This window comes from Misgurnus anguillicaudatus, chromosome 4 (assembly GCF_027580225.2).
Source record: "Misgurnus anguillicaudatus chromosome 4, ASM2758022v2, whole genome shotgun sequence".
NCBI lineage: Eukaryota > Metazoa > Chordata > Actinopteri > Cypriniformes > Cobitidae > Misgurnus > Misgurnus anguillicaudatus.
In genome coordinates this window covers 13,662,171-13,679,309 of record NC_073340.2, presented here as the reverse complement: position 1 = coordinate 13,679,309, position 17,139 = coordinate 13,662,171, and the positions used below count along the sequence as shown (strand labels likewise).

The following is a 17,139-nucleotide window of genomic DNA, read 5'->3' as shown; positions in this document are numbered from 1 at the left end:
AATGAGTTACAGCTTAATATGAACAACAAACTGCACATATGAAAAAAACTGCAATTAAACATCGTATAACAGCCTAGGTCCCACTTAATGTCATTCCAAAGAGCCATTAGTTTAAAACTGAGGTGTTGGTATATGAAGTCTATTGTTGTAACTATGGTAACAATAAAATGCTGAAAAACATTTCCCCTTAATTTCCAAAATCACTGAAATTACAGGGATTTTACACATGAAACAAAAACTAGTACAAAACTAATAGATCTGTGGATTTTAACTGCTTTCAGTTGACGCTTGATCCTTCTTTTGACTCCTCTTTGGTTTAGCCACCGATCCATTTTTACGTTATTAAAACAGAATGGCAAGAACTGATATCACAGTTTTGCAAGTGCATTAAAAATCTACTTAAATAAGTGATGATTGTATAAACACTTTCCTAGTTTAGGTCATCTTTTGGCGGACCACTAGTGGTCCGCGGACCACACTTTGAGAATTACTGTTCTAAATCAAGGGTGCCCAGACTTTTTTGTATGGTGATCGACTTTTAAAATGATAAACCTGAGAAGATCCACCTGTTAAAAAACATAGTTTATTTTTTTAATAACACTTCAAATGCATGTTAGGACTTTACTGCATAATCTCTACATTAAATTTAGCACTGTCACGATTACCAGATTCTTTTTGGTCCCATTCACACTGCATATCAATTCGGTTGTCACTTCCCCTTTTAATACTTAATCCTGTTCTGTACACACACACAGTTCAGTAATTTACGGGCCTGACAACCGCATTCTACAACCACATTTACAGAAACTCTACATAGTGTGTAAATAACCGAACTAAACAAGTAGTTAATAAAGTTTTTATACGTGCATCATGGACATGACAGGTCTATCTTCTGAAAAAATAAATGCCTAGAAGGGGAAAAGGTCTTCTGTATGCGCGGTGCAGAAAATGACAGAGGCACGGGCGTTTGCTGACTAGTGTTGCACGATAAAAACAGCGAACAAGAAAAATCCAATCCAATAATAAACCAAAATAAATCCAAATGCCTCAAAGATCTTAATATTGGGACCAGCACCTTCACGCTTTAATAACACCAAAAACTTGATCGCTTCATGAGCCAAAAGCCCGCTGTGAAGCAGCCTCAAAAATACGTACAATGTACAACGCCAAGACGTAGGTTTTTTGCAAAACATAACGCTGTTAAATTATTTTGGTAAAAGCTGCGAGTGATAAGCACGTGAGAACGCAGAACGTTGCTATGGTTATCCCTGTGTCAATCATCACATTTTCGGGATCGAGTCTTGTTCCGTACAGACATTTAAGGGACTCACTCCCGCATTTAAATGCAGTTGTCACTCCCGAAAGTTTGTAGTGTGTACCAGGCCTTAGAGTACTTAAAAAAATTCTTGAGTACATGTTGAGTAGGCCTACTCCTTAAAATAGAGGTGTGGTCGCGATCGACCTATTGGGCACCCCTGCCCTAAATGATGTTTCAATGTCTGTACGGAACAAGACTCTCTCCTGAAACTGTGATGATTGACACAGAGATAACCATAGAAGCGTTTTGCCGTCTCGTGTCATTCACAGCTTTAAGCAAAATAATATTACAGCGTTATGTGTTGTACGCATTTGTGAAGCTGCTCCACAGAGCGCTGTCTTTTGCAGTGTTGCCAGGTCTGTCTTCTTTCTACTTAAATATCTTTGTGGCGCTTACTCGCTTATGGCTTTTTGCTCATGAAGTGATCAAGTTTTTGGTATTTTTAAAGTGAGAAGGTGCCAGTCCCAATATTTTGGTCTTTGAGGTAAAGTATTTGGAATTATTTTGGTTTATTATTGGACTTGTTCGCTGTTTTTTGCAAGATCTGGCAACACACGTAAGCAAGACTTTTTTCCCTTCTAGGCATTTATTTTTTCAGAAGAGAGACCTGTCATGTCCATGATGCACGTTTAAAGCTTCATGAGATGATTTTAGATGTTAACAGAGCTAGATGTGTTGCACATCATAGAAAACAATGTTAGCATCTGTTTGTTTTAACAGTGGGAGAAAACTAGCTATTTTGTGATATTTTTGTTTCCCGGGTTAAACACCAAATTGTGTCAACTTGGCAAATCACTATAGACGGTTTTATCGGATGCACATGCGTTGATGTCGTTACATGTCTGGACTTAACTTCCGGTCTCTTGTTTGTTTAATGGTCTGACTGGTGGCTAAACTAAATTTTATAACAAATACCTCGTTGAAAATAATAAATGTTTTGTTTCCTAAAGCCGAGGGGAGACGGCGATCATGGATCACCGCTATGTGAAGGAAGGTTTGGCAGCCGATCTGTAGTTAAGATTGTATACATTATATAGTACACATTTTACACAGTTACATTTAGGGATGCACCGATATGGAAATTTTGGCCGATACCGATAACTGATAACTCTTTATATTTGGGGTCCGATAACCGATATATATATAGGCCGATAAATATTCATATTATTTTCACAATGAAAAACTCCCAGACCGCAGACATCTTGTCTTTGCACTAGACTAGCCTCTTCTTAAGCCCGCAAGACGTGTCATCTTCGTGCTATGTCACAGAAAGCACCAATCAAAACTCCACATGGCCAGCAATGAGCAAGTGAAGTGGTTTAACAAACCAAAATAATCCATCATTTATCGGCTTTCATTTATCGGCCTAATTTTGCTATCAGACCGATAACCGATAATATTAAAAATAAGCAGTTATCGGCCGATAACGATATGTCGGCCGATATATCGTGCATCCCTAGTTACATTAGCTCGGTGTAATTTCAGATTCGCTTTAGCTATGATTTGAACTAAGGTAATCTACATGTTGTTTATTTTGCTTGTTATCAGAAATAAACTACTCTAAGGACATTGTTATTATTGATTCTTTGCGGAGTTTAGAGGGAGTTACGTTTGTTCCATGAAAGCTGTTTGTTTTTGTTGTTACTGCTGAAACCGTCTATAGTAAAATGGTAAGGCGTCGTTGTCTCATAATTATTTTTGAGTTGCGTGTTCTTATCCAATGAGAAGACGTTTCGCGTGTGTGTGTGTGTATAAATTTACAGTGTAAATATGTTGGATGATTTTCGCCACGATACTGTCAGGGCTTGACTCCCCCTATCAGTACTAAGTAGTAGTCAAAATGATATATAGCATCTCATCAATGCACTCAAATATCTATACTTTTCCATAACAAAAACTGTACATATTTTTAGTATAAGCAGGCAGATTGGGATGCAGGCTCAGCTTGTCTGCGGGCGTCTAGTTTGCCATCAACTACGAATTTGCTCGGGAAAGCTTTGAGAGGCAGGTGGACTTTAACCTTGCTCATGAAGGCAGTTTGCATCTAGGCAAGCATACGGTACCCGAGGACTTTTCCTTATTTTCAAACACGCTAGTATTTCAACTACAACAGTTTTACTTGACCTTTGTTTAAATGAAATATTATATTCAGTTTAATTATTCAGTAACTACTACTGTTAACTATCCCTTTAAGCACTTAAAGGTGAAGTGACAACTGAGTATATATGCGGTGTGTATGAGACCCTTTGAGAATCCAAAAAAATTGTTCTTCTGTGACATCAACCTGATTTTGCCAAGTGAGAGATGTCCTCAGGGCAACATATCGTGCTGACCCAAGGACAACATTTTTGTAAAAAAACTAAACCCACAACAAACTCCAACCATAACTGAACCCTAAAATTAGAGGGACAATATAAGTGAAAAACAATGGTCTAAAAGCAGCCTAATCCTGGTTATAAGCTTAAACTTGAAATGCACTGTAAACTTGTTTCGCAAATCTTACTAGTTGATAGAAATGTTGTCCCTGGGTTAACATAAGGTTGCCCTGAGGACATCAACCACTTGGCAAAATCAGGAGAGCTGTGAAGAACCTCCTGTACCCCCTTTAATTTTAATAGGATACTGTTGAGTGTATAAAGGGTTAAATTACTGTAAAATTGTGTGCACAACCCAACGCATTTTGGTGTCGACTCAATCATTCAAACAACATTCGAGTCGGATGAAATATATTTTTACACAGTCAACACACATTGCTATAAATAAACACGTAAAGTTTGTTTCTAATAATGAATAATAAAATACACATCAAAACTTTTCACAAATTCACACGAGATCAGCTGCCGACATTATGCTTCATATCTCTATCTTATACTTTTGTAAGACAAAAACGTATAAATATAAAGTAAATATAAATGTTTTAAGATAAATTCTTTCAGTCATATATCAAACATGTCAAATCAATGGTGGACTTCCCTCCAAGTTTATTACTCGTTGGTTTAATTTACATGTGTTCACGTTTCTGTGTTTTAAGGTTTATTCGGGTTTTAAGCAGGCTTTTTGACCGTAGGATTTCATTTATCCACTGCAGAGGTTTTGTTTAATGCCATGGTCCTTTTCTCATGATAAGAACTGTGCCAAACAAAATGAAGTTGATGTGACGTAGCTTTATCTTGAAAAGAGGACAACACTGGCATGGATACAACATATTGAGTCAGTTATGAAGAAGGCCAGACATTCACTGAAGGGTCCATACAGTAAAAGACCTAACATCAGATCAGATTTGATTGGCTCTCTGCCTGCATGAAAAACTTGTCATGATTAAGACATTTTGGACTCGGGTCAGTCCTGGTTTTAAAGACTTTGTTTCAGTCTATGAATGTACAACAATAAAATAAACAGCATAGTTGCTGTGTGACAGACAAATGCAAGTGAAACAGATCTGAATTCAGGTCCTACAGAATATCTTTGTGTCCTCAGATTAGTTTTTTAGTTTAGTTTGGTTCACTTTACACATTCCATTCAGACTCAGTCATATACAGAATATCTGTAAATATCTAAATCAAACATGATCGGTTAAGGTGTTTACACGAAATCGGGGTAATGAGCAAAAAAATTACCTGTGCCGGTCGTTTTTGCTTACACCGTTTATGGGCTTTCCCTGATAAAAGAAAAACGTTTTACGCATTTACATGATCCCACACATTATCAATTTCTTAAGCATAATCAGCATAAGACTGTGCATGTAAACGCACTGTGTGAAATTAGTGGTTATCTTCTGATGGCATTGGGTTAGTGGTTGCTCCATGTTTCTCATCTGTTTTGTGTTGTATCTGGCAGCGTTAGAGAAACTGCTACACTAGAAGATATTAAACAGATTTGAAGATTTACTGTTAATTTAAACCAAATAATTGTTTTTTTTAGAACTCTGATGGGTAATAATGGGTAACAACATTTACATTTGTACTAAGAAATTAGAAGCATTATATCTGAAATGAATGATTATATAGTAAGTCTTGGTCAATCTCATGAGGTCTGTTCTCATGAAATCTTATCAAAGAAGTTCTGGTGTGATTTTGATCTGTTCTAGGCTTTTTTGGACAGAATTTGTGTTATACTGTACATGTTTAATGTTTTGATGAAACTGAACTCAGTCTAGTCTTAGTCTAGTTTTCACACAATACCTTGCAACCTATTTTAAACTTTGATAATGAATATATTTGTTTAAATCACTTGTGTCTTTAAAAGTGATATTAATGTAGTTTTTCTGTGATAAATGTAGGGTCTTGTCTATAATAATCAAATTAATCTTTTGTCCTGGTGGAATTTCATTTACCGTATTTTCCGGACTATAAGTTGCTCCGGAGTATAAGTCGCATCAGTCAAAAAATGCATCATGAACAGGAAAAAAACATATATAAGTCGCACTGGACTATAAGTCGCATTTATTTTGAAAATGATTATTCTTTTGTTTGTTAAGTCTTTCTCCATTGTCTTTAAGTTAATGTTTCAGTTAAAGGGATAGTTCACCCAAAAATGAAAATTCTGTCATCATTTACTCACCCTCATGTTGTTACAAACCTGTATTAATTTTGTTGTTTTGATGAACACAAAGGAATATATTTTGCGAAATGTTTGTAACCAAACCGTTCGTGGATCCCATTCACTTTTAGTAGGAAAAAAAGAATACTATGGAAGTAAATGGGGTCCACAAACGGTTTGGTTACAAACATTTCTTAAAATATCTTCCTTTGTGTTCATCAAAACAACAAAATGCATACAGGTTTGTAACAGCATGAGAGTGAGTAAATGATGACAGAATTTTTATTTTTGGGTGAACTATCCCTTTAACTGTTTTCTTCAGGGGTAAGCTACAGGAGCAACATATATGGCCCTCTCATGGCTGTAGACGGTAATGTTTTCTTTTGGTTCATGTAAGTCAGTATGAATTAATTTTTGACATATAAGTCGCACCTGACTATAAGTCGCAGGACCAGCCAAACTATGAAAAATAGTAATAGTTTATAAATTTGCCATTGAAAACATATTGGTTGAGTACATATCAGTATATTGGTCTACAATTAAACTGTACAGCTAACTGAGGAAGAATATCATGATAGCAATTCTAAACAATTCATATCATCTCAGTTTCTGTGTCCTTACAACACCGCAAAAAATAATTTTCAAGAAAAAATATTCTTATTATTTTTCTCTTGTTTTCAGTAAAAATATCTAAAAATTCTTAAATTAAGATGCTTTTTCTTGATGAGCAAAATGACCCAAGAAAATAAGTCTAGTTTTTAGACCAAAAAATATAAAATTTAAGTGATTTTGTGCATGAATTATTCTTGAATTTAGTGTTTAAGAAAATTTTTAAGATTTTTTTTGCTTAGCACATTGCCAGATTTTTTTTGCTTGTTTTATGCACAAAATCACTTAAATTTGATATTTTTGGTCAAAAAACTAGACTTATTTTCTTGAGTTGTTTTGCTCATCAAGAAAATACATCTTAATTTAAGAATTTTTAGATATTTTTACTAAAAACAAGACAAAAATACAAATATTTTTTTTCTTGAAAATATTTTTTTGCAGTAAACGTATACAACACTTGATTTTATAAATGTATTAGTAAATGCTGCAATTAACATGAACTTAGATTAATAAATGCTGTTAAAGTATTAATCATTGTTAGTTAATTTTAGCTAATGCATTAACTAATTGTTAACAAATAACCTTATTGTAAAGTGTTGCCAACATATAAATTATCAGAAACGCATTTTTGCATCATATTTGACCTCAGAGTCAGAGCACATGATGATTCCACGCACCCTTTAGTGGTAAATCTAGATATAAACTAGGGATGGGACAGTATGAAAATTTCATATCATGATTATAGGGACCAAAGTTATCACGGTTATCAATATTATCATGGTTTTGTTAAAATGAGATGGATATGTTCAAAAAGAACTGATACACAGACTGAAAACTTTTTTTAAAAGGTTTATTTTTGAAAATCACAATTTAATATTTCATGTCCCTGAAATTATTTCTGTGGTAAAAAAATAAATAAATCTGTCTAATAAGTTTACCGTGAATGAATACAATACATTATCCCTTAAATGCCGCCTTGTGCAAAAAAAACTATGTTGCATGTGCGCGCCTGCGAGTTTTCTAAATCACGCTAATCAAACCCGGTTGTAATGATAATTACATTTTAAACGATAATACTAACCGTCAGGACATTTTATCGCGATTAATCGTGAAACCGGTAATCGTCCCATCCCTAAAATAAACATAAGAAATGGACTTTGAACTCCCATCTTTGTGCACGGTCGTGGATTAACTGTGTGCAATGATGGCGCCAGCACTGTTGCATCTGGCTTTGTATAATTCATTAATAATTAATTGCATCCAGAATGTAGACAACTGATCATATTTTGCCCATGAAGCAAAATGACAGATGAAAAGATGCTTCATTGATTTTGAGGTTGTATGCTAAATCTATTAGGCTTAAAAATCTGCGGGGTTTCAATGGGCATAACGCCTTTGTTGTCATCCAGTGTGTCCAGTAGATGAATAAACACTGAAGTCAGTCATGATTTCATTCATCATTACTACAACACTACACTACTAACCTCTTCACACTGAAGCCTATGTGTGTGCGTGCGTGCGTGCGTGCGTGCGTGCGTGTGTGTGTGACAGCTGCAGCCGTCAGATCATATGACACTCTCAGAGATCTAGAATGATCCTCAGGTGACCTCTGGTGATCTGTGCTGAATCACGACACCTCTGACAGGAATAAATCAAACCTGTTTCCCATCACCAGCATCACTGTTTGTGCTTCTTGTGTACTGTTTCACTTGAGGTTTGATTCAGACGCAGAGGAGCTTCAAAGTAAATCTTCATTGAATGACATGCGCGTCAGATGGACTCTGTCGCTGTCTTCACGAGCTTTAGACAGAAACTTTATATTGAACATTGATCCTCTCTCATCTTACTGCAGATGACACAGACGGTGTCCTTATTATTTGTCTGCCAAATGCATAAATAAAAATAAATTAATAATTTATCTCAAAACATATTTTTTTTCAACCAAAAATGTCAATGGCTATAGTTTTAATTTATCAAAAAGCATACAACAACAACAAAGTGCCCCTCACCTGAGCAATAAGCAATAAGTGAAGTGTATTAAATAATGACGTCATTGATGTCACCACGTCTATCAGAAGAAATTACATAAGATTTATTTACATCAGGGCTGAGCCATCCTGCTCATGGAGCAACAGGTTATATAAATAATGCAGAAATAACGTTTGTCAGGTAAACAAATCCTATGTATGGTTTATCAAGATTTTATATGATGCTGTTGTATGTAGGGCTGTCATAATGATCAAATAATCGTCTCATCAAGATTGTTTCCGATCACCGCAATGATTGCACATTTCTCTAGAAAACACAAGGGGGAGCTGCAGCGCCTGTATAAACGAGACAGTATCAGATTACTTTTAAATGTGTGTTATGTGTATTCATAGCCTGACGTTGTCATATACAATTCTAGTCAGAATTTGAGTCTGATACCGCTCCATTGAGCTAAAATTATGAGGCGTGTCTCAAACGAAAAATGCCTCTGCACTCAATTGGATAGACCTACGACCAATCAGAGCAACGGAGTGTGTGACGTATGTTGAAATTACGTCTTTGCAGCCTGACCGAACTGCTAGTTATTTCGTTACAATGACACTAACATTGTGATTATACTAAGTCTGAGTTAGCGAATGTACATCAACACCTACTTTGTTTACAACATTTAGTTTATATCACAACATTAAGTATTTACTAAGTCATAGAGTAAGACTATCTCTTACCATTTGTACGTTAGGTGAACTTCATCCACGACGATACCCATTACATTGGCGTGAAAATATTGGAGCCTAGCATGTCCCTCCACTGATTCAGCAACCACGATTCCGGGCTTCCGAAAAGAAGCTGGCAACGACCGCTTATTATATCCATCTCGTCGTGCACGCAGAGTTGCATCGCCGTGATAACGTTACCCGTTTCAGTTGCGACCAACTTTTGCCGAATCCCGTGGGAAAGACAGCAAAAACATCAACAAATGCCCTGCTCGCGTTTCTCTGTTCCTCTTTTAAAATCAATGCTCTGTCGATATCTTTTAGAACAGAATCAATGTCAGAATCCACACAGCTGAACTCTACAGCGCAGCCATTCAACACACGCGCTCTTTGGTGACGTGGTTCATTACGTTACTGTTGATTATCTGTCCATCATCGTATAAAGCCCGCCCTGACAATTTGATTGGTTCGACCAGCTCTATTCCTAGCATAGCAGCTCCTCAACGGAGAAACCCCAGACCGATCTTCCCGTTTTCAAATTATTGTGGGCGGGGCTAAGATCGGCTGGCACCCAGGCTAGTGTATTCATATTTACTGCCAGATAAACCTTGCAAAAGATTTAATTTAAATAATCACAACAATGTGTGAACATTTTTTCATGAACATACAAAAAATTGATGAGAATTAAATGTCAAAGCAACCCCCCCTCCAGACAATTAATCGTCATCCAAATTTCTTAATTGTGACAGCTCTAGTTATATGATTTTTGCCTTACAATGTATTGAAAATAAAATCATTACGCAACTTTATTCAGCTAAGTTATGGTGGGGGTGGTGGTCAGTGTAGGGACGGGATGTGCTGCTGAGTACTGTACACGGCTGTTACGTGTCTGTCATTCCTGAAGTATTTCTGTCGTTCCTGCGTGTCTACAGTCTTTGAGCCGGACTGAGCCACTGACCCTCACAGATTGAGTTTCAGACCAACCAGAGATTCGCTTCCCCTTCACAATACACCTGCCGGATTACTCTCCATAGAGAAGCCAAATACTTCAATATCAGTTTACAAAGAGGGCAGAGGAGACGAACGTGAAGTCTGGCTTTGAACTGTGAATATGTGTAAATATTTCTCCTGTTAGAAATGACAAAATCTAAAATCACATCACATATTGATGACAAAATGTATTTAAACATCATCGATCATGTTGACTTTTAACGGTAGTTTAATGTTTGTGTATTGTATTGACGTTTCATCGGTTTCTGCCCAGAGACTGTCAGCACATTCCTCATCACAGGACTGTTCAAGGTGACTGATGCACCTGTTACACAACCAGGACTCAATGCTTGGCCTTTTTATTTTAAAAGGCATGCCATACTCATGAAATGATTTTTACTTTGGAAACTACATGCTGTAATAACCAACCATGTTAACCATGTATAGTGCTGGAGTAATTCCTATGTTACAGTGAAATGGGCTTAAAGTTAGAAAAGCACTTAAAGTCGTTATTTGAATGTGAAACTTGTTTACTTATAATTCTGCATGGATTGGCCTGGAGCACACATTCCAGCTATTCATTGTTTGAGCTCTGTGTTTAAACACAGGCTTTTGTTTATGAATAAGGACATGAATGAAATTCTCAGATTGTGTTGGTGAGAGGTTACGATTATGTCTCTTTGTAAATAGGGTTGTGTCTATAGATGATAGTCAGACGTATGGCCGATAGCAGGCCTTCATGATGACAGTTGGCATGTTTGCCCATTATAGTTTTAAATTATTATTATTATCATCATAGTTTCACATTAACATGCGCATTGCGTGCTTTTCCTCATATGAGAGGAGAGTGTTTGTGGGCTTCACTTTGCATGAGAGAGCTTGTAACATGCACAGATCCTTCGCACATGGACTTGTAACGCGCACGTCTTGGACTGTTGCTCGAACCTGAATACGCACGGGGTGGACTCTTCCTCGCACCTGAACTTGTAATGTGCACGACTCGGACTCTTCCTCGCACCTTAATACTCAATAAATACTCTGACATTTTCTTACACTAAAGAGGTTGTTATGCATGCAGGGGTTTAAAACCAGTGAGTTTGTTGTTCCCACTCCCTTGCACGTAGGAAATTTCAGAGCGCCTGGGCATCAATTACGCGCTCGGGCATCAGTTTTAAGAAGGTTGCGGTCATGACCGTAGATATGTATAATAAAGAGTATAGATGTGTTACGTCATCACCTGGCGGCCATCTTACCTCAGTCAGCTCGCTCACTCGTAGCATTGTGTTTAATGGTGCAGGTACTTTTAAATGACCATAACTTGCTCAATTTTTCATTTTCAAATGGTTTGGTTTCTTACAAATGTTATAAAGGTGGCTATAATTCTGGATGTTTTAACATGACTCATGAAAATTATTTATTAAGTATGCAGTGTCATAGGTACATCTCTGACGTTTATAACAAAACCAAACGTTTGAAAATCGGTAGAAAATTGATCAAGTAATGGTCATTTAAAAGTACATGCTCCATTAAACGCAATGCTACGAGTGAGCGACCCCCCTGTGGTAAGATGGCCGCCAAATGCGGACGTCCACTCATAAATGAGTAAAAATTTAAACAAATAAATAAATGAGTAAACTATTGCCCTGCCCCTTGATACTATTGTGTATTGGTGATCTCACTGGCTGAAGATAGGACGATCTTACAATGGGGCATATCGCCCAACACTACTTTGTAATCAGATGTGTGATTTTTGAGTTGATGTGAAGTGACTGCTCTCATCTTCAGACAGCATTCAAACCGCTCACAGTCCCAACTAAAACTGAAGAAGAGTTTCTTATTCTAGTATGTACTAATCTGATTGGCTGACTTTTAAACCCTGGCAACTTTTTTTTCCCAAAACATTTCAATACTTTTTTGCTGGATTTTACAATGTTTGGTTTTGTCAGTATGCAACTTCAGGCAGTTGGTGAACGTGCAGATTTTAGTCCCTAATGTCCAGTTTAAGTTCTAACATATGCAGACTTAGTTTTTATCATGTGCAGATCAGGAAACCCATCCCATTACAGAGTCATTATGAAGGAGGCTGAGGCTTCTGACGGTTGCCAACTCAGCACAATTATTGTGCTGTTAAAGGGATAGTTCACCAAAAAATTCAAGAAAACGCAAAGATATTATAAAGAATGTTTGGTAACTAAACCAAAAAAGAGAGGCCCCACTGACTTCCATAGTCAGTAGTAAAAAAAGAATACAGTGGAAGTGAATGGGGCTCATAATTGGTTTGGTTACAAACATTCCTCAAAATATCTTCATTTGTGGTCATCAGAACAAAGAAATGTATACAGGTTTGTAACAACATGAGAGTGAGAAAGTAATTACAGAATTTTCATTTTTGATGAAGTATGGGGGTTGTGCACACCAAAACTTTTAAATGCGGCTGAAAACGCCTAGACAACGCTGAATGCCAAATGTTTTTCAGCTGAATTCCAGCTTTCTTCAGCTAAGCGCTTTGGTAGCTCTGATACGTCAGCTGTGAGACGGTTGGTTGCTGTGATACTTGTCCCGCCACTCCTCCACTGTGATTGGACGGCCGCGTGAGAACTGACATTGACGAGCAAAGCTTTTCATACAAAGTTGAACATTTTTCAATTCTCGGCGCTGAGCGTGGAAAAACGTCGGGTGCCAATTTTCAGCGCGGAAGAAAAACGCTAGCTGCTGGCTTTTTTGAAAAACGCTGAGCTTCCATTTAAAACAATTGAAAACATGCGCTGGCCGCGAGCGTAAAAGCGTTGGTGTGCACGCCCCCTATCTCTTTAAAACAGTGTGTGCATATGGCCTGTGTTTATTGTTTTAGGAACATATTGTGGGTGATTTACAGTATTATATTTTATTTGCCAGCCTGTAAAGTGAATAACAGTATATAAAGAACAACTAATGACAGTGTTATTGAAAATGAATTTACTTTCAGTGAGAAATTAATCTTATTGTACATCAGTGTTTAATAATTAAATCGTACAATTGACCATCAGAGCTTTTTACCAGCAGTAAGTTCCTGTAGTGGGACCGCTACACTTACAACAATTAAACCAAATCAATAAATAACTACATAATCTGAATGTCTGTCAAACACTAAATTATTCAGGTATAATTTATGATAATACACTATGACCATGTATAGAATGTTGGTTTATTGTCTGGACTCTAATGCCTGGTTTCCATGGGGTGGTATATTACAATACATTACAGTACACATTTGTGTCTGTTTCCTTTGTTAGTGGTACCGTATTTTTTGGGACCCTTCCTTAAAGGAATAGTCTACTCTTTTGCCATATTAAACTATGTTATTACCTCAACCTAGACGAATTAATACATTCCTATCTTTTTTCAATGCGTGCACTGTACAGCGCGTTGTGAATGTGTTAGCATTTAGTCTAGACCCATTCATTCCTATGGTACCAAAAAAAGTTTTATTTTGTGGCACCATACTTACTGGTTTAACTCCTCATGTAACAGTCTTTACATAGGGAAAACAGAGAAGTGTTTGGTGGCTTCCCTGTTTGGTACCATAGGAATGAATGGGGCTAGGCTAAATGCTAACACATTCACGACGGGCTGTACAGTGCACGCATTGAAAAAAGATACATATGTATTCATTCGTCTAAGTTGAGGTAATAACATAGTTTAATATGGCAAACGGGTAGACTATTCCTTTAAGAGTACCAGCACAGTAGTATGGTACCAAAAGGGTGTAGCTAGATTCACCGCAAAGCATTAATTGGTTGACAGGGAATTGTCACTTGCGCTTGCTGTACTGCAGTGCACGTGAACTGCATTCACTGAATTAAAGTAATTTTTCTGGGTGAAAATGATCACAGATTGACATGAAATCGTAGTCAGGGTTTCCCGCAGAACATTTGTTAGTTAAGGTGGCAATCAAAGGGGTACGTGTCATGATGAAAATATTTTTATTTAAAACCCTTAAAGGTATTGCGGAGGATTTTCTTTTTCCGGGTGGATCATCAAGACTATTGGTCCTCCGAGTTGTCAATCAGGAGTGTTGCGCAATTAAAAAAGTGGAGAAGGTGGTTCTTTTCTAAAATTCGAGAAAATCCTCCGCTACACCTTTAAATAAAACTTAATTTTGAAGAAACTATGACAGAAAATGAACACATACTACTAGATTATTAATGAATTAAATGCTTTTAAGAGATATCTCTAATGCAAATAGCTGCGTGATGAAGTGAAACTAAAGGGTTAATAAACACAAACTAAAGCAGATTTGTAGAACGTCTGGCAAACGATTATAGATTTTAAAAACTGATTATTTCCCACTATTAATTACATTATCTTAAAGGAGTGTAACTACTGTAGCATGTAAATAATGCACATAAATAACATGAGCAAGAGCGCTTAACAATTATATCTAATCAACAGGCACGTGCAACCTAGCTATCAGGTTTCTCAAACAACAAAAATCACCAGCTAACTTACTTTAAATTTGCAAGAACTATAGACTAATACAATTACAGGCTTAAATAAACCCAAAACATATGTCACATACTTACAGTTCTCACGGTCACACGTTTTTTCAACTGCTATCCTCCAGACTGTTAACGGACCATTTCGGCTGTGTGGTGCGCGTGTACGCTCGCTGTGTAAATTATATAATCAATGTATACTGCTTTTCTCACTTTCATTTTATGACTAAAATCCATGGAAAAAGCAAAACACTTATCAGCCCCTTATAATTATGGTTTAATTATACTAATATGGCTGAATTGGAAAAATCTTTTGATTTGATTTGTAATAAAGCAACAACCACAAATTACAGTTATAAATAAAAGTACAGTTTAGTTTTTACGCATATGAAAGAAAATGCCCTACATTTTGGACCAAGAAATTGTACACTGACTGTAATGCATTTTAGTTAAATCAACATATATTTTTATGTTACTTTAATTTTATAAATGACGTCGACTTATCGCGAGTAAAAACCTAAAATAGTTTATTTAATTGAATTGCAAAACTAAGGTAAAAAAAATTATTGACAATTATAGACCTTGAGAAATTGAGATGATTTAGACGTATTAGTGGTTAAGACACATGTTTGGTGCATTTACCTCAGAGAGTTTACTTTTAGAGTAATATTGCTGTTTTTTGGGTAATATTACAGTTTGCATGTCAGTTCTGCTTCCATATATATTTATTCCTGTCATTATGCTGTTATGTGAACTATGAGGATATTTATTGCCATATAAGATGTTCATTGTAGTTTTAAAATACTCTTGTCTTTAATGTGATCATTGCATAAGTGCATTTGCATTCACCTTTCTGTCACAGTCTCTTTGTTTAAAGCGAGAAAAACGAGAAGGAATAATTGACTTGCTAAGCGTTTTCAATGATCTTTCATCTTGGTTGCTGTGGTAATAAGCTCCTTATCCTCAGCAGAGAGAGCGCAGTGCATTGAGCGCCCAATTAGAGCTGATTTCTCCCTCCACATGTTGATCATTTCTCAGAAAGATTATTCTACAACAAACTGAATTTTGCTTAATCCAGACACAAGCGTTTCTCATTTTATATACACAATCTAAATGATCTGCTCTCGACTTTGAGTTCATCTGTGCAATTCATTTAGCCAATGTGAGCGATGCTGGTACTTCAGTAGTGTTTGGTCAGAGAGATGTGGAAGTGAAGCTGGGTCAATAGTTTCTCAGGAAGGACACAGACAACAGCTGTAATGACTTTCCTGGAAGCAGCCAATAGAATTGCTGTGTGTCTCAGTAATGGTAAAATAATGGTTGATCCCTGCAGAGCGAGAAGGTGCGAGTCATGTCACCGAGGAAATCAGTTCTCTCTCTCTGTTTCTCTGTCTCTTCTGATGTAATAGGTAAGTGCCCTCATTGGGAAGACATTTTAAGATGCTTATTCACCCGAGGAGCTGAAAATAAAGATGAAAAAACATTAGTTGTTCTAGATGCTGTCTTGTTGTTATTAAGGAGTAGATCAGCAGGGCTAGTCAATTGGTGGCTCTCCAATCATCTTTATCTGGCCCGCTGGTCATCTTTGTCTGGATTAAAATCAGCGTGGTTACTTTTACCTTTCCACTGTACATGACAAATGACGGTCGATAAATCAGAAGGAGAGTCGGAAAGGGGCTGCATGGGGTGCCAACGATCTGTGGGTGCGTAATTCTTAAAAAAAATTAACTTGTGCAACTACACCGCATGCGACACTCTGACTGGAAGTAAAGTGTGTTTTCCAATCACAACAATGTGTGCAAGGTGAAAATTATAAATCCTAACTTTATCAGTAACACTTGAATCCTTAAAAAACGATTGATTACTGATAAGTAAATTATTAGATATAAATATATTGGTAGATAAAAGGCTCTTTTGTTGGAATTAGCTTCTTGAAGAAGAAGTGTGAGTACAGAGACGTTTATTCAGTTTTCTCCGTCTCTTTTTTCTTTTATAGATTGACCATGTCATTCCTGTCGTGAACGCTGAGGTCTTTCTCCTTCACCCATCCAGAAAGCTTCTGGCTGAAGTGGTGTCATGTTCACCAGTGTCCCAGCAGCAGGAGATCAGATTCTGGGCTTCTTCTCCTAGAACCAACATTGCATCTCATCTGTGTGGAGCCCTGTTGGAGGCCACAGCCGCTCTCGGGGCTCGAACATCTCTGTCCGGCTTCACCGCTGAGCCCACGGGTCGAGCTTTGTGGAAAGGTAAGAGAAATAATGCTTAAACAATTCATGGTTTTTAGGATTTAAAATTTGAGTTTTACTTCAACTGAGCCACCAATATATTTCTAATCCATATTTTGTGTCCAGTGATTACTCGTGTGGCATTAATACAGTCTGTCGCTTGTTATGAGTGAATAAATTCAGATAGTGATCAGGATGATCTGGACTTTGAGAGGTCTTCTCTTATCATTCGCGTGAATGCTTTTAAGCACTGAACATTAAGTAAAACATTGTTTGTTTGT

At 36.9% G+C, this 17,139-nt stretch overlaps 1 protein-coding gene across 7 annotated transcripts in view; it reads left to right on the top strand.

The window, feature by feature from the left end:
* plce1 (phospholipase C, epsilon 1) overlaps nt 1-17,139 on the top strand; it is a 99,598-nt gene that overhangs the window by 36,995 nt on the left and 45,464 nt on the right. For all 7 annotated transcript variants that reach the window (XM_055175758.2, XM_055175759.2, XM_055175760.2 and 4 more), the window contains one exon: nt 16,630-16,879. In XM_055175758.2, coding sequence (XP_055031733.2) covers nt 16,630-16,879 — 250 coding nt within the window. The remainder of the gene's footprint in view (nt 1-16,629; nt 16,880-17,139) is intronic.